Source organism: Eubalaena glacialis, chromosome 20, assembly GCF_028564815.1.
Source record: "Eubalaena glacialis isolate mEubGla1 chromosome 20, mEubGla1.1.hap2.+ XY, whole genome shotgun sequence".
NCBI lineage: Eukaryota > Metazoa > Chordata > Mammalia > Artiodactyla > Balaenidae > Eubalaena > Eubalaena glacialis.
Window position 1 is genome coordinate 13686674 of NC_083735.1, and position 23237 is coordinate 13709910.

A 23237-nucleotide genomic window follows, 5' to 3' on the forward strand; every position below is an offset into this window, starting at 1 on the left:
AATTATTCAGTTAAGAAACATCACGGATTTTAAAACCAGTGGGTGAAACGTTGATGAGAAGAGGACACCTACATAGTCTCAAAGCACCTCCCACAAAATATTTTTTATTACAAAGGGGAAAAGAGTAACTTTACAATGGAGAAGCCTGACAGATACCTCCGTACTCAAATGATCAAATGAACATCACCAATAAAGGAACAAGTCAAAGACATACACCACCTGAGAGGAGGCAACAAAAAGAACAGAGCATCACGTCTGAAATATCCTTGCAGAAAATGCCTAATCTGAATCTAACCATGAGGAAACCACCAACAAACTCAGACTGAAAGACATTCTATGAGATAACTGGCTTATAATCATCAAAAATGTCAAATTCATGGACGTTAAGGAAAGGTGACAACGGCACGACACCTCAGCCTGGATAGGATTTTTTTTTTGCTACAAGGGACATTATCGAGACAACTGGCAAACCTGAATGGGGTCTGTGGGTTAGATGGTCCTCACGTCAATTGCCTGATTCTGACGGTCTCGTGGAGTGTGCCCTTGTCTGCAGGACAGACACGCTCAAGGATTCAGGAGTGATGGGACTTCAGGTTGGCGAGTTACTCTCCAGAGGTTCAGAAAAAAAAAATTCTTTACAAATATTTTTGCAACTTTCGTAGAAGTCTTAAACTAGTTGCAAAGAAAAAGACTTGGCACGAAAGACAATAGTGAAGCATGCAAGTGATTTACAGTCCAGAGGGAGAAATGACAGCATTTCTGCAAATACGACAAACTCTAGCAAATTCCCCCTGTGGTGCTTAAATTAAACTGTTGATAGTTTTTTCTTAATCCAGGCACGGCGACTGTGTTAAGTACACGCATCAATCACTTTATCCGTCCATCCATAAGGGGCCGCGCAATCAAACGACAATGATCTGAACAAGGAACCTCGAAGCTTCATTTCCTGGGGAAGATGGTCCACAAGTCATTTAAAGTGTCGGGTGTGTAGAAAACAAAAAGTGAGATGACCCAAAAGTCCACCTGCATATTTTATTTTACTTTTTAAAATAAATTTATTTATTTTTGGCTGCATTGGGTCTTTGTTGCTGGGCGCGGGCTTTCTCTAGTTGCGGCGAGTGGGGGCTACTCTTTGTTGCGGTGCATGGGCTTCTCACTGCGGTGGCTTCTCTTGTTGCGGAGCACGGGCTCTAGACGCGCGGGCTTCAGTAGTTGTGGCTCGCGGGCTCTAGAGCGCAGGCTCAGTAGTTGTGGCTCGCGGGCTTAGTTGCTCCGCGGCATGTGGTATCTTCCCGGACCAGGGCTCGAACCCGTGTCCCCCGCATTGGCAGGCGGATTCTTAACCACTGCGCCACCACGGAAGTCCCCCGCCTGCATATTTTAGAGAAGGCGCTCAGATTTCAGCATCAAAGGTTTACCTCCAGTTAAACTTCTGAACTAATATTTACATGAAGTTATTTAGATTCTAAAACATGAGGTTGGCTTCCAAGTGACACTGCTTCACCTCGTAGGTTAAGTTAGCAGTGGAAGAAAGAAGTCATAAGCACCGGTCCCTGGGCTGCCAGTGAGACAGAGTTTAGATATTCAGTCTTCAGAGGCCCCAGCCACAGGATTCTCTGTAGGGCATTTCAGGCCAGTCTGAGTTGTCACCAGAGCCCCCAAAGCTGGCATTCCTGGCATAGTTTCATTTTCTTTCATGACAATAGTTCCGGATCCCACAGCTTTTCCACCACTTGGCTCAAGAAAAGCCCACCACGAGTAAGGGTTTTGCTTTTTGTTTCTTTTTTTTTTTTTTTCCTTTCTTTCTTTTTGTTTTTAACAGATCTTTATTGGCATATAATTGCTTCACAATACTGTGTTAGTTTCTGTTGTACAACAAAGTGAATCAGCCATATGCATACATATGTCCCCATATCCCCTCCCTCTCATCCTCCCTATCCCACCCCTCTAGGTCATTGCAAAGCACCGAGCTGATCTCCCTGTGCTACGCTGCTGCTTCCCACTACCTATTTTACATTCGGGAGTGTATATATGTCGATGCTACTCTCACTTTGCCCCAGCTTCCCCCTCCTACCCTGTGTCCTCAAGTCCATTCTCAATGTCTACATCTTTATTCCTGCCCTGCAACTAGGTTCATCAGTACCATTTTTTTTTTTTTTTTTTAGATTCCATATATATGCATTAGCATACGGTATTGGTTTTTCTCTTTCTGACTTACTTCACTCTGTATGACAGACTCTAGGTCCATCCACCTCACTACAAATAACTCAATTTCGTTTCTTTTTATGGTTGAGTAATACTCCGTTGTATATATGCATCACATCTTTATCCAGTCATCTGTCGATGGACATTTAGGTTGCTTCCATGTCCTGGCTATTGTAAATAGTGCTGCAATGAGCATTGCGGTACATGCTTTTTTTTTTTTTTTTTTTTTAATTTTTAAATTTTATTTTATTGCTTTTTGCTCTGCGGCATGTGGGATCTTCCTGGACCAGGGCTCGAACCCGTGTCCCCTGCACTGGCAGGCGGATTCTTAACCACTGCGCCACTAGGGAAGTCCCTATTTTATTGCTTTTTGTTTCTTATTTACAACTCTTCCTCAACTTGGGGAAAACGGAAGCCTGAATAACCTGCAGTTCTACTTGCTCTCACTTGGCTGATCATTTCAGTAACCGCTCTGGCCTCCAAGTAACAAGTAGAGCACGTATTTACTGTTTCCCAAGAGAGTAACTATAACACTGTAAGAATAGAGAGTGAAACGAGCGGGTCCAGAACAATTCCTTCCTTCAGCAAAGCCGGCACCAAGCAGCCATTCTGACGGCTCCCCACCACCTCCCAACCCCAGTCTGCTATCTGCCAGGCAGCCAGAACGCTCTTGTAAAAGCATAAACATGATCTGCTTAAAGCCCACTGTTGTCACCCACACTGGCTCCAGCTTCCCCTCCCTCTGCTGGCCTTACTCCCTGACCCTCCGGCCAGCAGGGCAGCCCAAGGCCTCTGTACCTGCCGTCCTCAAGGGCATCCCCTTTCACTGGCTGACTCACACTGTTCAAGTCTTAGCTTCAAAAGCACGTCATTGGCAGGCCAGGCCAGGCCTCAAATCTGTCTGCCTTCCTAGACAAGAATCTCCATAAGGCCCAAGACCAATTGTGTCTGCTCACCACTCTGTTCCCAGGGCCTAAGAGTATGGCAAAGACTGATGCTAAGTTAATAAACTATGACCTGACTGTGGATACCAGGCATCAAAGTTAATGTGAAGGGGAACAGAGAGGGGGCTTGCAGCCTAGTAAAAGGAGGCTGGTACACAAGCAATTACGATAAGGAAAATGATGATTTGCCCTTAAAAAAAAAAAAAGTGTATATATAAATACTATGGAGAATTCGTCTAAGAAAGCAGTGGATATGTATTTTTACATTTTAAAAATTATTTCTTATAAACACTGCTTTACATTATTTTAGGCTTTCAAGATATAATCTGCATGCTTATTTATTTCAAAGTTGTACATATGGAAATTCACAAGAAACTTATTGATGCCCATCAGCATTCCGTTACCCAGAATGCATAGATGGTCAGTATGGTGACCAATCATTTATTGTCCAAAATGGAACACTTTTGAGCGTGAATGGGGCCTTATTAATAATTATACCTTTCCTCTAAACAGATGTAAAGAGAAACTGTCCCTGGAAAAACCAGGATGAGGGGATGTTCAAGTCACGGGAGATAACTGCTCTTTTATTCAAAATCCTTGGACCAGATATGTTTCAGAATTCAGCAGCCTGGGGATTTTAGAGAGATAATATGGTGCCGATACCATATAGAACATAACACCCCCAGCAATCTCCAGAGCAGAACCCCTTAATCTAACACAGTAATATTTCTGCAGTAAAACGTGAGCATTCACACTGATTGGGATTAGTAAAAGCTATAAATAGCTTCATGCCAATTCGAGGCAGACTCTACTGACAAGTGAGTCATGATAAAAACTTTCAGTTTTCAGAGCTTTTTGGATCGCAAAGAAGGGATTTGGGATCTGTAATTAATTTCAAGTTATTTCTATCCTTGGAATATATTATTGTTCCCATGTTATACAAGAAAATCAGCATCTCCTTCCTTAAATTGTACTTACATTATAAATTAATCTGGCATGCACTGTGCTTGAGTTAGTGAATAACGGCACATTTTTAGTCCTGAAATGGAAAACTTTGATGCAAACTGCTTTTGCATATTAAAAAGTTAGGAAATACTTTTGCTGAATATTTTTTTAAATTTGACATCTGAGGTAGCCGTTTAAAAATTATTACTGCCTTTACAGTAGTTCTACCTAGCAATATGTATACATCTTTCTTTACCAATCTAATACAAAAAAGCCTTACTTATAATATAAGAAAAGCTTTAAATAAGATTCAAAATTTCTTTAAAATATCCTCCCTAGGGTTCCCTTACAATAACATTTGTAATGACATCATTCCTCTTCCTACATTTTAAATATTTGATTTCGAAAATTAGATTTATTACAAAGAATACTTTCATGGGTATCAAGTTAAATCACGTTTATTTGCTGCTGTTCATTATAGTTTATGCAGCGTGAGAACTGCATCATCTGTTGAGACCGGTACGTGAACCACCCTCCCACTTCTTATAAGCCCTACTGCTCTGTGGAAACCATCATGTGAAACAAGAAGACTAAATACTCCAAGTGGCACAAATGTAAATTCACTCAAGGAATTGTCTGGAAAGTTTAACTCTTACAATTAAAATAATTTTGAATGAAAGCACAGGTATATCATTGCCACGTGAGACGTCTAATGTACACTGAACTGTTTCGGTTCTGCGGGACTTGGGTAGAGATTCAATTCAGAGATCCTTGCACACGCACTTCCTCCAGGCAGTGTGAAGAAAGAAAACATAGCAAGGCTAACGACGGTCAAGGTGAAGGAGCCCCAGAGACCTCCTACCAAAAGGGCCAAGGCACTCGCCAGAGATTACATTCACATGCACTGAATTGAATTCCTTATAAATATATGCATTGAAAAAGTCGAACTTGCCTCCAAAAAAATGCTCTCCTGATTCCTCAGCAGGTAAAGATGATGGTGGCATGATGATGGCAACGACTATGATATGTACCTGGTATTAAACTCTACGCTCTTTCTGTATTATCCCCTTTAACCCTCACAATAACCCTATGAGGTAAGTACTATTATTATTATTTCCATTTTCAGAGGAGGAAGCTGTGGCTTAACCCCTGCCAAAGCTGATTCTCTATCGCTGAGCTCCTTTATCATGAGACCCCAGCATCCAAGACAGGCTTCAACCTTGAGTGGACAGGATTCATCTACATGTGCCCTTTGGGTTCTCAAACACACACACTAGAAAACGGATGTGTTTCCCAAGCTTATCTTGGACACCATGCTAGTTCTGACAGTTGCTTCCTCACGTCAGGAACATTTCAGGAACATGAGCGTTTAAGTCCTCCAGGCCTACAGATCCAGAAAGAAAACACAGAGCCGAGTCGTGGTGGCATTTCCCTACACTTTCTGTTTTGTTGGGTCTCCGTTCTGAGGGCAGAGCAACTAAGAATACAAATCACCCACAAACAAGGATGGAACAAGAAGACAGTGAGCTGTCTGGGGCTTTTCCTAAAAGAGGAAGTCTTTTGACCTTGTATGACTCCAGGGCTGCACTGGTGAAAATACTGTGTGTGTGTGTGTGTGTGTGTGTGTACGCGTGCGCGCGCATGATCCGTCTCACCAGATCCAGCAGCAAAGAGAAGCAAGGGTTTAAAAGCTGAAGTCCCCGAGCAAAACTCTGCAAAACCTTACCACCTCTATTTGACATGCCCCCCGGGGGATGCTGGCAACCACTTGAGCCTCCCAACAGGCATCCATGATGGGTCCTACCAACACCTCCGTGAGGGAGAAGGAGGCAGGAAAAAGGGTCATAAGGGTAAGATTTTAACAGTCTCCTGTCTAAGCCTGCAGCCAGCAGAACAAGGGAGCAAGAAAGAGCTGAGGAAAGGGGCTGGATTTCAAAAGATCTCTCTTTGAGAACACTGTCAGAATCGTACAGTTTCTGAAAGAATGTAAAGACCAAAGTTTTTGCCTCAGGAAAATCATTCTGCACCTCTCTTATCTGATGCATCCAGAATAAGGGTTAAAGAAGAGCTTCTATCCACACCCAGCGACTCACAGAAGAAAGAGTCTCATCACAGCATCCCTTGGTTAATTTCCTCACAAGGGCTGCCATGGCAGTGACAGAGCAGAAAAGGCAACAGTGTGAACTCCAGCCTGGTTCTAAATCCCAGCTCTATCACTTATTAGCTGTGTGACCTTAGGCAGGTTATCAAGCCTATCTGTTCCCAAAGGGCTTTGCAAGGATTAGATAAGGAACCCTGTAACACATCTGGAATAGTACTTTACATCTCATATGTACTATGGGTTGGAGTACAAATAGGTACAAATTTTCCAGACAGTAGCTTGGCCATAGGTATCAAAAATTTTAAAGGATACCTTTTGACCCAGCCATGGATCAAATGTTTCCTAGGCGATTTAACCATGTGTGAAACATGTTTTCTAAAAAAATAAACAAAAAAACAAAAAAACACTACAATGATCTAAATCTATATGTACGTTACATATACAAATGTAATATTCTTTCTTGTAAAAAAAATAAGATGAGAAAGCTGTGTGAAGTCACACAGATAAATAACTTTCTAGATACAACTAAATTATGAAACTCTAAGAGCATTTTTTAAAAATCCATCACCTTTTAAAAGAATATTTTCTAGAAGAACTCATGGAAGGCAGTAAGGACCTAAAAGGGTAGACTGATTTTTTAAAAATATTTCATAAATTTGAAATCATGCTGGGACCACTGGGTGTGTTTGGCCCCAGACCCAAGTACCTAGATGGCATCAGATTCTGCAATTCAGCAAAGCAAGAATCATGGACAGATTTCAAAGCATATGGACTCAGGCTCATACTGCATGTTCAAACCTTCTTTCCATATGGAAAATGGGAAAAGAAGCGACCCTATTTTTCCCTTAATCAGCATGTCCTCTGAGCGCTGCCTTTGCAGTAAAGCAAAGTCTGAAAGGCACGACTTCTCCTTTTGGCAGTTAAGTGGGGACTTCATTTCAGACTGTCCCTCCTTCCATGAATAGATGGGTGTCCCTGGAGCCATCCAGCTAAGCCAGCAATACAAAAGCCCGGAAAAGACATCTTGGTCCTCAAGATCACGGGGAAAGTACAGGAAAAGTTAAATAAGATGGTGCATGTGAGAAAACTATGGACCACAGAGTGGATCACTGAGACACACAAAGTAGCTTGGGAAGGAGGAACGTGGCAGGAAATGGGCAAGACCTAAATTCTCTGAGCTGTTTATATCCCCCAAGTCACTGCATACCACCTGCCACTGCCGGATGATTCTCTATGACCTACGATGGGAATGTTTTGGCCCACAGGGAACACAGGAAAGACAAGGGGACGTGAGGAAAAAGGAGATGGCAATGCTTTCATTACTTAAGTTTGGGAAGTCAAATAACAGGGATTCTTAGAAAGGCCAGCACACTGGAAACTTCTAAGAAAACCTATTTGCATAAAATGGCAAAATTATTTGCTACCATCTGATTTCAAATCCATTACTGGCCGATCATGTTGAAAACCGATGCTTCCCCTAAGACAGTTGCCTGAAAATAATTCGCTCTGAAAAAGGTTGGCACTGAAGGGCAATGTCTATCTCTTCCCCTGGATAAGAATAAATGACTCCCTCCCTCATTCCACATCCACAGGGTCCCTGACAGCTTCCTTCTTGCTGCCACTTTTCCTCTGGGGATTTCCTCTGAGTTGTCCCCTCAGCCAGTCAACTCTCAGTAAAGGTTACTACTGTTGCTTCTTCTTTTTCTCCTTCTCCTCTTCCCCTTTCTTCTTCTCCTTCTTCTCCCTCTTCTTCTTCTTCTTCTACTACTTATTATTACACTTGTACTACTACTTATTATTATATAATATTATAGAGCCATTCAATCAGCTCTTTTTGTTCAAATCAGGTTGAGAGCCAACACACAAACTATAACCGTATACACTAATGATTCTATTCCTACAATAAGGCATCCTGATTACCAATGAATTCCAACTGGAAATGAGAGCTGGCATTGCTAGCCACCCTAAATACAATAAGACCTCTGAATCAAGAACACATCTCTCCTCTACAAGCTGCATAAATGTCTTCAAATATTTTTAAAAGATACTTACTGCCACTAAACAAGTTCCAAACAGTACCTGAAAATTGGATTTGGCATCCACTGTATTGTTACCATTTCTCCCTCTCTGCCAACCCCTCCCAGGACCACCCTGGTTTCCTTCCCCCTCCTTGCAGAAGCAGACAGTGCTTGCAGAGAGCTCAGGTTTGGTGTCAAGCACACCTGACTGGAACCTCACCGCTCACGACCTGTAACCTCTCCGAATCTTAGTTTCTTCATCTATTAACAGAGACCTTAATAGCAACTTGGCAGAACTACTGTGAGGAAGAAATAGATAAAAAGGCAGCTTCTAGTAAAAGGAAAAGTATGGGATGACTGCTTTGGTCTCCGCTAGGACTTCCCCAAAGAAATTCCGAAGAGTAGAGCCAGTGCCTCACCTCATAGCAGAGTGGACCCAGCCAGAGTCTCTCACAAGGAGCAGGAGGGTACCCAGGGTCCATGTTCTGGAATATTAGCATCATCTCCACCCTGCACAGTGTTGGCCAGATCAATCTTCCCAAACATCTTATCACCTGGCTCAAAACCCTTCAGTGGCTCCACAATGCCCACTGAATAAAGTCTGGACTCTCAGCCACCATAACTCAGCCCCGTCCCACCTTTCTGACTTCTTATCCCACCAATTCCTCCACCTTCTAAACTCAACCAAAGCTCACAGCTTCATGTACTTGAAAATAGGCATAACTCTGGCTAAAGTCCTTGTGAGCAGGAATCACATCTTACTCATCTTCAGAACTCCCAAAATATCAGGTACAGCTCCTTGCATATAATGATATGTAGTAATTATTTACTGATAAGAAAGTGGATGAATCCCTCCTGGAGAACCCTCTGGGGGCAGGGAACAGGGAGGAAAAGGCAGATGACATGAACTATATGCTGTGGTGGATAAAACTCAATAAGAACAAGTAATAAACCAGCAGGGGAAAAATGACTACAAAAAAGCATGCAACCCAAAGAAGAATAATTTCACTATTTTTATGACATTTTCCAGGTGAATCGAGTTAAGTATGTTAACAACTTTTGAATTACATTTATTTAGCATTTCATTCAAAAAACCTTACGGAGCTGAGTCCTGTGAAAAGCTCTGTGGTGGGTACCCAGATGACGGGGACATGATCTCCGTCCTCAAAAAGTTTACGTGGTAATGATGGAGGCTGGAACATAAACAACCAGCTCGAAAACTAGGCACCATGTCCTGAAGGTGATACTAGAGAAACAAACCACAGATGATAAAACTTTCCAGGATGTGGCTGATGCTACAATACACCCCGATTCTTTTTTTTTTTTTTTTTTTTATTAATTTATTTATTTATTTTTGGCTGTGCTGGGTCTTCGTTTCTGTGCGAGGGCTTTCTCTAGTTGCGGCAAGTGGGGGCCACTCTTCATCGCGGTGCGTGGGCCTCTCACTATCGCGGCCTCTCTTGTTATGGAGCACAGGCTCCAGACGCGCAGGCTCAGTAGTTGTGGCTCACGGGCCTAGTTGCTCCGCGGCATGTGGGATCTTCCCAGACCAGGGCTCGAACCCGTGTCCCCTGCATTGGCAGGCAGATTCTTGACCACTGCGCCACCAGGGAAGCCCCTCACCCTGATCCTTGAACTCAAGCTTTCAACACAACTGTTTCTTGGTTCATTCTCTGCATCAGACTCACCCCAGTCATTTCATTAACCTCCCAATCAAAGGACCCTGCATTTTATATAGGTGAGTTTTTTGGAAGGCATTTCGGGGGAGTTTTACTATATTATGTCAAAGCCCAGAAGAGAGAACACTGGAAGGCTTCAAAGAAGAGGGGGCGTCTGAAGTGGGCCTGGAAAGGCAGGGGATTCTCAGGCGGAAAGGAAGGAAAAACATTCCAAACAAAAGGAAGAATAACAACAAAGGCAAGAGGGAGGAAGCGTGATAGCAGGTTTGAACCATTAGGAATACGGAAAAGCTGTGCCCCAGGAAAACTGGGCGGATATGGTAGAGAAACAGCTGGAAGGCTCACTAAGGCTGGCTAGTTAACAGAGAGACATTTGTCCTTACACCTTAACAAGGGTCCCTGCCGACTGATGAGGGGAAACACCCTGGTACACCCCAGGGCACATGCACACGTGGCTAAGGTGCCTCCCACCTACTGTCTGGTCCTCCTTTCTCACTAGAAAACCCAGCACATGAGCCCCATTAGCTCTAAGGTCCTACCAAGGAGTCTGTCTGGAGAGGAAATTACAAATGCAGAACTAGGTCAATCATTACGATTTAATTCATCCAACATTTCTTGAGTACTGGGTAGATGCAAGTCATTTTGCTGAGCCCTCACATAACGGCACTCCAAAATTTATAATCAGGTCAACAAGGCAGTTGTTGATAATAAATGTAGAGCATGATATATTGAAATACAACACAGAAACATCTTGGGACTTTGAATAAAATCTTCAAACCTAAGTGAAGAGCCCAGCATATATCCAATAAATGCCATCAATGCAGCCATCAACCAAGTTATGGCCTTCATACCGGATGGTGGTGCCACTGTCACCTGGTCATGCTGTGGGGATGCAGATGGGAAGAAGCCCCACCTGGTGCACCAATACTCCCGGCTCCCTCCAGGCTTCCTAAGTCCCTGCAGTTGAGGCTTGACTCTAAGGTTCCATGAGCCAGCCCTTCCAGGGTCTTCCACGGTGTCTCTCGGAGAACATGGCCAAGCACACTGCATGTCCTACCGCAAATGCCAGTCTCACTGCTGCGATGACAGGCAGATCTAATCACTCTCGGAGCCACGGGGATGCCTTGTCCCAAACACTTCCGCTGTGCGAAGCTGTTGTTTGGGGGCACCTTGCCATCATCTTGGTTCTCTAACTTGGGTTTCTCATCTGTATTAACGGCAGCCGTCTCTATCTCCCCCGCACATAAGTATTGTAAACCTATTCATAATAACTTCCCTCTCTTTATAAACTAAATCAAAACAAACAAAAGAGGGTACAAAAAATATTTTTGTACCTGTGTATCACTTCCTCTTACAAACGCATGAAAGCATCTCAAAGACAGGTCTGGTTATTATCAAGAGCACAGTCTGGTCCTTCCTGCAATGCCCATGTGTCTATGAGTGAAATGCATGCGTCATTCTTACACCTTCTCATAGCTCCTCTTAAGTGTGGCAGGCTCACAGCTCTGCCACATCCAACTGCTAAGAGTCATTACGTTATCATCTTCTAAAATGTAAGGGAGGTAGATGTTCCAAATCCTCAATAACCCTTCCTCCCAAAAGCTTGCTCTATGCTCAGAATAAAGCCTTTCCTTGCTAGAAAACACAGGAACACATGCACTGAAGGAACTTTTCGTGGCCACCAGGAACGGTCCCTGACACTCCCTTGACCTGCCTGTTCCCATCAGACCAGAGAACTCTCCATCCTCCAAGAGTGTAAGGAATCTCCAACCCTTCATGGTTTCGCTCTTACTGCGCTTTCGACCAAAGATGCCCTGAGCATCCATGGGCCACCGGTTGACCCTGCCCTCCTCCTACCGCAGGTGGCAGTTCATGGTGAAGCTCATCCCTGGTCAAAGATAGAGCTCCTTCCTCTTCCCTCCCGTAGCGTTTTGCTGCTGTGCTTCTATTAAGCACATATTTCATTCTTTTTGTTCCTATAGATGGTTATTTCCCTGCCTGTCTCTCTAAGTAAATGATAAGCTCTGTGAGAACATGAAATTGTCAAGTTTGCATCTCCACGCACCAGGCGTCACACCAGCAGTCCAGAAACATCTGTTTGAAGGAATTAACTCTTCTGAGAGTTGTATTTAAAATACTTGTTTGCTGAAAGGAGTCTTCAACTTAACTTCATCATCACATTTCTTTTCATATTACTTGAGGCTAATTTTACAGACTTTTTCAAAGCCTTGGGGGATTTCCCTGGTGGCGCAGTGGTTAGGAATCCGCCTGCCAATGCAGGGGACACGGGTTCGATCCCTGGTCCAGGAAGATTCCACATGCCACGGAACAACTAAGCCCTTGTGCCACAACTACTGAAGCCCAAGCGCCTAGAGCCCGTGCTCCGCAACAAGAGAAGCCACCACAATGAGAAGCCCGCGCACCGCAATGAAGAGTAGCCCCGGCTCTCTGCAACTAGAGAAAGCCAGTGCGCAGCAACGAAGACCCAACGCAGCCAAAAATAAATAAATTTATTTTAAAAAGTAAAAGCTTTGGCCCCAAGCCTGAAGGGAATACAAATTTTCGCAGTTATCTATCTGCTTCCCAATTATTTACAACTGACTCCTAGTTATAATCTGTATGTTATCTTGTCAGGCTACCTTATTCAATAAAGACCAACTTCTCAAAAGAATTGAGTGAAGTGAAAAATTTGAGCAGAGCGTAAAAGTAAACCAACAATAAATTTGCTACTGTAAAGTTGATATTTCACTGCATTTTTTCGTCTACTATAGCTCGTATAAGGACAGATAAATGGCTTCTCATTCTGTTGATTATTCACAATAAATACACAAATGCTTTTATTCATTCTTCCTAAGAGATCTGTTATTACAGCAATATTTTTTTTTCATCCACTCAAGTAGTAGTATTGAACCATTACTGAATGTATTATGTTTAAATTCTCATGCCCCCAAATGTTATCCGGAGGCTGCTTTTACTCACTTTATCCTGAAATACCACAATACTAGGGCTTTTTGATGAGCCCCAAGTATTGAAGGTACCATATGAGAGGCTGCTACGATTAATTCACTACCATATTCAAGCACTGCTATGTTTTTCCTCTCACCAGAAATTTTAGGATTCAAAATGTAACAGAAAAAAATTAACTCTTTACTACAGAGTTCAACAAAATGTACTAAGTACTTAATCCAGCCACACGACCCTGGGCAGGTTGCTTGATTTCTCCAGCTGTAAAAATGAAGGAGCAGACTATAATCTCTAGGAAAACTTCCAATTCTAGTACTCTATGAGAAGGTTAAGTACTTTTAGCTGATTCCCCATTTCCCACTCCACTCTGATGTGCTTTATTCAGTATAATTTAATTCCTCAATAGGTGCTTTATCAGCTCTGTAACATCTCAAAATTTGAAAAATGGTTTTGTGCCACATGCTACACATACAGTAATGATGGAGAATCTTTTGAGTTTTCAGACCATACTTGTATGTCACTTTGGAACCCACAAAAAGAATGACTCAATCCTACAACTCAACAACAAAAAAACAAATAACCAATTCAAAAATGGGCATAGGGAGGGTGAGAGGGAGACGCAAGAGGGAGGGGATATGGGGATATATGTATATGTATAGCTGATTCACTTTGTTATACAGCATCAACTAACATAACAATGTAAAGCAATTATACTCCAATAAAGATGTTTAAAAAAGGCGCAAAGAACTGGAATAAACATTTCTCCAAAGAGATATACAAATGGCCAAGAAGCACATGGAAAGATGCTCAACATCACCAGCCATTAGGGAAATGCAAATCAAAACCACAATGAGAGACCACCACACACCAATTAGGATGGCTATTATCAAAAAAAAAAAAAAAAAAAATTAAAGAAAAGAATTTTTGGCAAGGATATGGAGAAATTGAAACCTTTGTGCATTATTGATGGGAATGTAAAATGGCGCAGCTGCTGTGGAAAATGGTTTCTCAGAAGGTTAAACCTAGAATCGCCGTATGATCCACCGGATTGAAAGAACTGAAAGCAGGGACTCAAAACAGATACTTTCACGGCAGTGTTCAAACCAGCAAGATTCACAATAGCCAATGGTAATGACAACCTAAGTGCCCATCAACAGATGAATGGAGAAACAAAATGTAGGAATATTACTCTTTAAAAGGAAGGACATTCTGACACATGCTCCAACATGGATGAACCTGGAAAACACTCTGCTAAGTGAAATAAGCCAGACACAAAAGGACAAATATTGTCTGCTGCCACTTAGATGAAGCACCTAGAGGCGTCAAGTTCATAGAGACAGAGAGTAAAATGGTGCTGGCCCAGGCAGAGGGAGGTGGGGTTCTTGCTTAATGGGTACAGAGTTTCTGTTTGAGACGATGAAAAAAAGTTCTAGAGAAGGATAGTGGTGACAGCTGCAAACACTGTAAATGAATTTTTTGCCACTGGACTTTATACTTAAAGATGATTATAGGGGCTTCCCTGGTGGCGCAGGGGTTGAGAATCTGCCTGCCAATGCGGGGGACACGTGTTCGAGCCCTGGTCTGGGAAGATCCCACATGCCGCGGAGCAACTAGGCCCGTGAGCCACAACTACTGAGCCTGTGCGTCTGGAGCCTGTGCGCCGCAACGAGAGGCCGCAACAGTGAGAGGCCCACGCACCGCGATGAAGAGTGGCCCCCGCTCGCCGCAACTAGAGAAAGCCCTCACACAGAAACGAAGACCCAACACAGCCAAAAATATAAATAAATAAATAAAATTTTTTTAAAAAAAAGGTGATTATAAAAGCAAATTTTCTGTTAGGTAACTTTTACCATAATAATAAAAAAAAGAATGACAAACACGCATTTACGAATTCACTACTTGCTGTCACTGTTTCTTTGAGTCCTACCGTGGACAAGTCATTCTTTACTTCCAGGTAACTTGAAGGTAACTTACTGACCCCTCCCCTCCAGACACACACAGAGAGAGAGGGAGAGAGAGGACGGATTTTCAAAATTAAATAAGGGCCCATTTCCCCTTCGTGGTGATGCCATCTCAAGCCGTGTGAGGGAAAAGCCTCTCCTGGATGGTATGTGAAGAGAGAGGTTCTCCCAGCACAAACCTCCAGGGAGGGCTTCAGAGCCGTCTGTTACCAGCAGCACTGCCAGTTACCATCTCCCCTCAGGGAAAGGGAAGTAGAAAGTGGAGATAACTATCGAGACTCAGCCACTTCGTGACAAAAGACACCAGACTACAGCCAGCCAGCTGAATTCGACATGCCAAACTGAGAGGGGGGGGAAAACGGTAGAGAAACAGCCAGAACAACAAAACAAGATGCTGTTTTATGCCTATTACATGATTTACGAAGACTCTGTCCTTTAGAAAATAAAATGTACACAGTTGGCCCAAACACGTGCCATGTTAGCACTGTCACCTCCCCTACAATCTGAGACAACCCCGTGTGGCCCACTGATGGGTGGAAGAAGACCTCTAAAAGGGATGCTCAGACACCAAAAATCACTGCTGGAACTGAGGTCTCAGCCGCCCAGACGAAGGCTCCTCGCTGCAGGGAGCGCAGGTCATCTACCGAGCTCACTCAATTCCAAGCTGAGGACTTAGCTACCTTTTTAGACCTACTCCCTCCACATGGAGCTGAGTACACACCTGTTAAGTAAGCGACGACTGGACGAATGATTAGAGTTGTCCACTGTTTCCTTTCAGGGCCCAGACTGCAGCCCAAATTGCACCCTGACTTTGAAAAAAAAAAAGCAAAAAGCAAAAAGCAAAAAAAAAAAAAAAAATCTTGATGCATTCAAAGCACCTGTAAGAGAGGCAAATAAATAAATCCTCTCCTATAATATTTTAAACTCACCCCGACTTCCTGAATCACCAGCAGAGCCACACCCAAAAGTGGAAATAGCAGTTCATCCACATTCCCTCCTGGGGCCTTTGGACTTTGCTTTTGTAACGGATAGAAGAAAGGGGACCATCTGGGTCGGTCCTCGGAGCCACCTAGAGCACCCCACGTGCCCAGGGCATCCTCTGGGGGCACCAGCTTCTTGTCTCACTTCTCTGTCCCTCATCCCTGAGGACCTTAACTTTCCAGGTCAGCTCAACAGTGCACATGAGTTAAGTTTTCCCATACAAACAAAATCCCAACATCCCCACAAAGAGTCAATAAAGATTTACCTTCAGGATTACGATTTTAAAGTGAGATTACACTTTCCTGTTCGTCTGTCAGTTGCAAATCCCCAAACCTACTAGAATTCACTTAAAACTAATCTACAGTGTTTTCATTGGAAGAAAGCAATCACGAAAGCTCTGACCTGCTGAGCAGCTGGGAATTTCTTTGCTGAAGGTTTGGTTTAGTCTTTATTTTTCTAGCTGCTGGCCCTGCTAACATGATTCAGTGAAGGTCGTATTTAATCTCATAGAGAAAAGCTACCTAAGCAGTTCTTAGGTAGGCTTCAGTGAAAATAAATTGCCTGGGCTCTGTGGATAACTCTGTTGCTTCTACCCAACAATTACAGTCAAAGAGAACAAATGAAGGCAACTGTAAGATACCGGTGCTTGATTTCAAAAGAACTTCCCTGCACATAAGTTATAGGCTGAGTGTTTGTTAATAACAAAGTTATTGTTAATAATTAACCCACCAAGAAAGTAGCAGCTCCCAAATGTATACCTCCGGTTTATCAGCAAATACAGCTTATTTACATGTACAGGAAGGTATTACTGTCAGCATTGGGACATAAATGTCAAAGGAATAGACTGATAAGACTTTTGTTAAGGCCTCGGTAAAAAGGAGAAAACCGAACAATTTTTTCACCTTCTGGATGTTGAACGCCTAATACAAAGTGACAAATCCTATTGCAAAGTGACAAACCCCAATGTTTATGTGCTCAATACATATACCATTAGGTTTCTAACACAAAGGAGATCTAGGCCATAGGTCCCAAGCTGGAATTCAGCCTTTGAAGCTAACCTTTGCTTTAGGCCTGAAAATCAAATCAACAAATATTTATCTAGTGCTTACTGTGTATCAAGCACTAGTGGAGAATGCAAGGAAATACGACACAATCCCAGCTCTCAGATAACCTGCCCATGGAGGTGTTGCAAACGGGAAAATCCAAGGAATCGACCTTTTTCACAACAGTTCAAAGCGTGGAAAAGATTCAAGATGTTTGTGACTAATCGCCAAAGGAATGGCACACACAGTGTGCTGCTTCTGAAGAGATTCAGAGCATCTTATTATTTTAAGCTGATGAGATCGGGTAAGGTTTGTGGAGGGAGGCACAGTGAGATGCAGTTATAACCAAACTACCTAACTCTGCTTTCCTCTGGTTTTTTTAGGTTTAGCCTTGTATTACAACGTTTCCCTGTATTTCTCTTCACAGCTTGCTTCATTTCCTAACCCTGCACCATCCAATATGGTAGCCACCAGCCACATGACTACTGCACACTTGAAACGTGACCAGACTGAATTAAGATGTGTTGAAGGTGTAAAAGATACATTGGATTTTGCAGATTCAGTATGAAAAAAAAAACGTAAATAATCTCATTAATACTTTTACATCCGTTTTATGTTGAAATGATAATATTTTGGACACATTGGGCTAAATAAAATAGTATTAAAATTAACTTCACCTACTTCTTTTTACTTTTCTAACGTGGCTACTAGAAAATTAAAAATGATACCTGTGGCTCACGTTCTATTTGTATTGGACAGTATTGTCCTAATCAATACTCATTTTTCTCGGCTGTGCTTTGGCATTCTGCCTCTGAACTCCTTACGGTTACGCCCAACCCTAGTTTCATAATAAATGCAAAAAACGTCTCCCATATCTATCAAGGGATCAAAACTATTCTAAATTTTTTTCCAGACACAAATCCAGGATTTGTAAGCTTCTTCAGTTATGGAAACTCAGAAGTCACCCTCTGACTGAGTCACACGAAGTCATTCTCCCGTGGGGACTTGTAAAGGTTGCTGTGTGGGGAAAATAAAACTTCCCTGGATTCCTCAGTGCTCCTGTAAAACAGTTGAGCCACCTGAGACACAGGAATGAACACAACATAAAGACAGTGAATAAAAGATAGTGAATGTTTGCGTTCACTTCCCCTGGAAACATTTTACTCTTCACCTACCATGAGAATTGGATCTGTAGCCATTTGTCTAAATTAATTGCTCTGATCCAGAAGGATAATCAAACTTCTCTTACCTCCTCAAGAGGGCCAAATGGTTACAGCCTCGACTAGGTCCCTGGATTAAGTTTGCAGGGTCCCAGGAAGACCTATGTCTCTAAGCATGTACATTTCAAAAAGGGATGAAGCCCAGACCTTCCGAAAGGTTAGGATGAAAACCCTGGATCCTTTCCACCCTGACTCAAAGGAGCAAAGGCGCTTTCTTGCTCGTGCGCTCTCTCTCTCTCTCTCTCTCTCTCCCTCCCCCCCCATTCCCGCCGCTCCCCGTGCCCCCTCCTTTGGCAGAGGAGGGGGATGGTTGCTCTGACCGTACCACACCCACGTTCCATCAGCTTTCATGGCATCACTTATCACTTCAGGGACTAGGTATGGGGGACCAACACTGCAACATCTCTCTGGCCGCTGACCTGGTTGTAAAGCTCAGTAAAGAACTCTTTCCTCCGACCCCCATGTCTGGGGCTTCTGCAGTATTCACATACATAGAAGACATATCTGTGAAGTGGGGTAACATCTCAGACCCTCCACAGTTCTTGAGAAAACAGTGTGTCCCAACCTCACCACGGAGCCATCAACCTCAGTGTCTTCAAGTAGTAAGAGATGAATGGGGACAAGGGCATCTCTCCGCACTGGCTGGGAAAGCCCTGATTCTAGAGCCTAGCTCTGCACATCAAGGCACAAGGGACCCAGGAAGGGCCAAGTTCATGCGCACCATCCCCGAGCAACATCCAACTTACTTGTCCTCCGCCTACGTTTACCAGGCGTGAGGTCAGAGGGAACACTGCAGAGCTGTCTTGAGAATATTTTTCTGGTTATAAAAGTAACCGTGCTGTTGTATTAAATTTGGAAAATACAAGTGTTTCAAGGGGAAAAAAAGAGCCAAACATCCATAATCACACCATCGAAATGCTTCCTCCCAGTTTTTTCTTAATGATGTGTATACAGATACACACACACGTTTTAAAAATAAAATTAGGGTCACAATTGAATATCCTCTTCTTTCCACTCAGCATATTCCACAAACACCTTCCCACCATTAAGTACAAAAACAGGAATTTCATCGGCTATCTACACTCAGCGTGTGGACTGCGCCGTAACTCATTTAAACGTGCTCCTACTCTTGGGTGTTTAGGGTGTTTCCGAGTTTTCACTATTACAGAAGCTAACAATAAACATCCTTGTACATAAATCTTCGCTCCACCTCTCGTTAGCTCACATATGTAGGTTCCTAGAAGTGGAATTACGGGAGCAGAGAGTTCAACATTTTAAGACATTCAGTGTAACACTGCCAAACTGAATTCCAGAAAGTTTATTTCAAAGTACAATGCCCCAACTACAGTATGAAGTGCTTAGTTTCAAAACCAGTGGCCTGCAAGTACCAGCGATGCCATCCATGGTTCAGTCTTAACCTGTGCCTTCTATCCTTTAGGGAAACACAGTATCGGCCGATTCTATTTTCCTGACTCCCTGTTTACCTCCTGCAGCCTGGTAAAAATAAAACAGCAGCAAGGAAGACCAGCATGGGGGAGGGAGGACAGCCTAAGAGCTATGACACCACGGATGCCTCCAAAGGCAATTTAGACTGAGTCTGAGGCCTCAGGTCAGGGCACCAATTCCTCCATCCTCTCCGGCTCCAACACTGCCTCTAACGTGGCTTCAACCACGCCCAAGTGGTGACCACTCACAGCCTCCTGTTTACTTGTCTAAAGTTGGCCAATGCCTAGCAATTTGCCCCCCCAGATAAAAGGGCCAAACTTCAAAGTCAGAAATGGAGGGTCCTCCGGCATTTCATTTCAACTTGTCCTGCAGTCACTATCAATTAACTACCAGTCTGTCCCCTCTACCTCAAGACGCCTTCAATGACATTTGTGGCAGACACAGGGTCTACCTGCCTGACTCCCTCGTGTCTCCCACTCAAGAATTCAGGAGGCATTATTCTACTCTCCACCTTAGTCTCTTTTTTCATCACCTCATTCTCCCAACTGTCACCTTCCAACACCCTCCCCACTCATATTCCACCACCCCACACACCCACTAACATCCTAACCACGTGCCAGGACACTCTGGTCCACCACTGTAACTTTTCCCATCATCTTCAATAATTGTTGGGTAAGGAGAACAGGAAAAGCTCTCTTCAAAAATAACACGTTAGATATTACTTGAAACAAAGCTATTTGTATGCACTTTCTTCTCACTAAAAATGTCAACCTCATGAGATGGGAAAATCAGTTGGATTTTAAGCTTACGGGGCCAGGACAGTGTCTTTTATCTAGAAGGTATTTCTTTGGCTCCTACAAAAACTTGACATCCATAAGCTCAAAAAGAACAAATTAAATAGGAAGCTCATCTTTCCTTTGATCACATTAGGTGTGTGAGTATCAAATGCTCTTACACAGATAGCAACAGATTGCTAAGGACGCTGGAAAAGAAATTACTTATGAAAATGACAGAGCAAGTAGTTAACTCTCAAAAATGTTTAATCAAATGGGCGGAAGACCTAAATAAACATTTCTCCAAAGAAGACATACAGATTGCCAACAAACACATGAAAGGATGCTCAACATCACTAATCATTGGAGAAATGCAAATCAAAACTACAATGAGCTATCACCTCACACCAGTCAGAATGGCCATGATCAAAAAATCTAGAAACAATAAATGCTGGAGAGGGTGTGGAGAAAAGGGAACCCTCTTGCAACTGATACAGCCACTATGGAGAACAGTATGGAGGTTCCTTAAAAAACTAAAAATAGAACTACCATACGACCCAGCAATCCCACTACTGGGCATATACCCTGAGAAAACCGTAATTCAAAAAGACACATGCACCCCAATGTTCACTGCAGCTCTATTTACAATAGCCAGGACATGGAAGCAACCTAAGTGCCCACTGACAGATGAATGGATAAAGAAGATGTGGCACATATATACAATGGAATATTACTCAGCCATAAAGAGAAACGAAATTGAGTTATTTGTAGTGAGGTGGATGGATCTAGAGTCTGTCATACAGAGTGAAGTAAGTCAGAAAGAGAAAAACAAATATCATATGCAAACGCATATATATGGAATCTAAAAAAACGGTACCGATTAACCTAGTGGCAGGGCAGGAATAAAGACGCAGACGTAGAGAACGGACTTGAGGACACAGGAGAGGAAGGGGAAGCTGGGACGAAGTGAGAGAGTGGCATGGACATATATATACTACCAAATGCAAAATGGATGGCTAGTGGGAAGCTGCTGCAAAGCACAGGGAGATCAGCTCGGTGCTTTCTGACAACCTAGAGGGATGGGATAGGGAGGGTGGGAGGGAGTCTCAAGAGGGAGGGGATAGGGGGTATATGTATACATATAGCTGATTCACTTTGTTGTACAGCAGAAACTAACACAACATTTTAAAGCAATTATACTCCAATAAAGACATGAAAAAAAAAGAAACTGGATAGGCTTTTATCACACAAAACCCTAAAGTAAGATATTTTGTTGAACTAAATTGGTCTTGCCCTTGATATAAAAATGCTTAGAATCCATCACCAGAAAGAACAGCACAGCCTGCTGTTTCTCATAAACATGGGGCTACAAGGCATGCACACAGGGCACGGGACATATGGAGACATTTTTTGCTTGCCTCTTGTTCTTTCTTGCTTATCGAAGCTGAATACTAAATTGATAAAGGGGACTATAAGCCAAAACAGAAACAAACAGAAAACAAACCCATGACTCTGTGGCCTTCCTAGAGAGAGACATACTCGTGAAACAAAGTCCTTCTTGCTTGTTCAGAATGGAAAATTCAAAGTATCACAACTGTACCATGAATCCCATTTTTGTATGACAAGCAAGGTCAACTCGGGCAGAGCCAACAGGGAGGGACCACAGATTCCCTATTCAAAGCACTGCCTAAAAGGTGGGTAACAAGTTCCATCTGCTTGCTTTCCTGCATAGCCTGGGCTCAATGAAACAATGAAAAGGTTTGGCCCTGGTAAGAGATCCTTGATTCAGTGGTTCTCTGCCTTTGCTCTGGCCCACATACCTGAGTGATAGGGATCCAGGATACACTGGTGAACATGAGAGGCTTACTATGGCGCGGGAGGAGGGGTTCTAAGGTCGGGAGAGACAAAGAGAAGAGGGGGCTGCAGACAGTCTCAAGTCTGAAGGTTCTGTGTGGTTTCTAAAAGCCCCCTCCTCTCCATGATTCTGGTACACACATAAGTCCCGTCCCTTGAAGATGACAGAACCATGCAGCCCCATTTTATAGATGTGAAAACTAAGGTCCAGAAAGGAGAAGGGATTGGAGAGTTAATGAAAGAGCTGAGTCAACTCTGGGCCTCTGGACTCTTGAGTTCATGCACCTTCCACTACCCAGAGCCTTGTACATATTTCTCTGTCAACAAATATTTAATAAATAAATGAAATAAGGACTCAGTGTTTGTGTTCATTGAACAAAATAATCTCCTGAGTTACTGCAATGGTTCATATCATGGGGTCCCTGGATCCCCAGTAGAACTCAAAGTTACTGATGGGAGTGGGAAGGTGGTAACTAGTTTTAGGACCTCAGAAGGCCCGATAGGTCTAACAGCTTATCTAAGAAACGGCTGTCCAGGCTGCCTACAACATCGAGTTTCTCTATTTGGGGCTGGAATTAGATCAACTAGATTTGCTGATGCTGGTTCTCTCAAGTCAACCGGGAGTTCTGACTGCAAGTCTAACGTGTTTCTGAGTAATAAAAATGGGCATATGAAGTCTTCCTAACTACACACAATCTGTTTCAGAGACCATTTGTCAAAAGATGGAGCTGGGGAGAGGGGAAATCATTTTAAAAGGCTCTCTCAAGGCAAAACGCTGGTGACTGTGGGTCCTCTGGACGGGTCAGAGCCCAGCCTCAGGTGCCTGTGGACGTGACCTCCTGCCTGTGTATTTCCCTTGGTATTTTATACAAAATACTGACTTCAGGTTTAAATCTGGACCCTATAGATAACTTACCATTCTTTGCTGAAAAAAAATCAACATTTAATCAAATCTCGTCACCCCCAAGCCCACCAGCACCCCTCCACCGTGAGGGCCACTGCTTGACCCTGCCTTGGGCAGACATTACAACCAAATACTGATCAGACTCAGGCCAAAAGTAGGGCACGAATGGGGCCAACAGGGACAGAAAGCCCTAACTTCC

General features: G+C 43.2%; 1 protein-coding gene across 7 annotated transcripts in view; it reads right to left on the reverse strand.

The window, feature by feature from the left end:
• The window catches only part of IRF2 (interferon regulatory factor 2), an 84773-nt gene that overhangs the window by 57423 nt on the left and 4113 nt on the right, over positions 1-23237 (reverse strand). The window contains exon 1 of one of the 7 annotated variants that reach the window (XM_061177192.1): positions 16201-16225. The exons of 2 other annotated variants lie outside the window; for them this stretch is intronic. Coding sequence is in view for 1 of the 5 variants with exons in the window: in XM_061177187.1 (XP_061033170.1) it covers positions 10766-10942 (177 nt within the window). In the remaining 4 variants the exon portion in view is untranslated. Of the gene's footprint in view, positions 1-10743; positions 11059-16063; positions 16153-16200; positions 16226-23237 lie in introns of those variants that run through there. 4 more of the 7 variants (XM_061177189.1, XM_061177187.1, XM_061177193.1 and 1 more) reach the window with 4 other exon arrangements.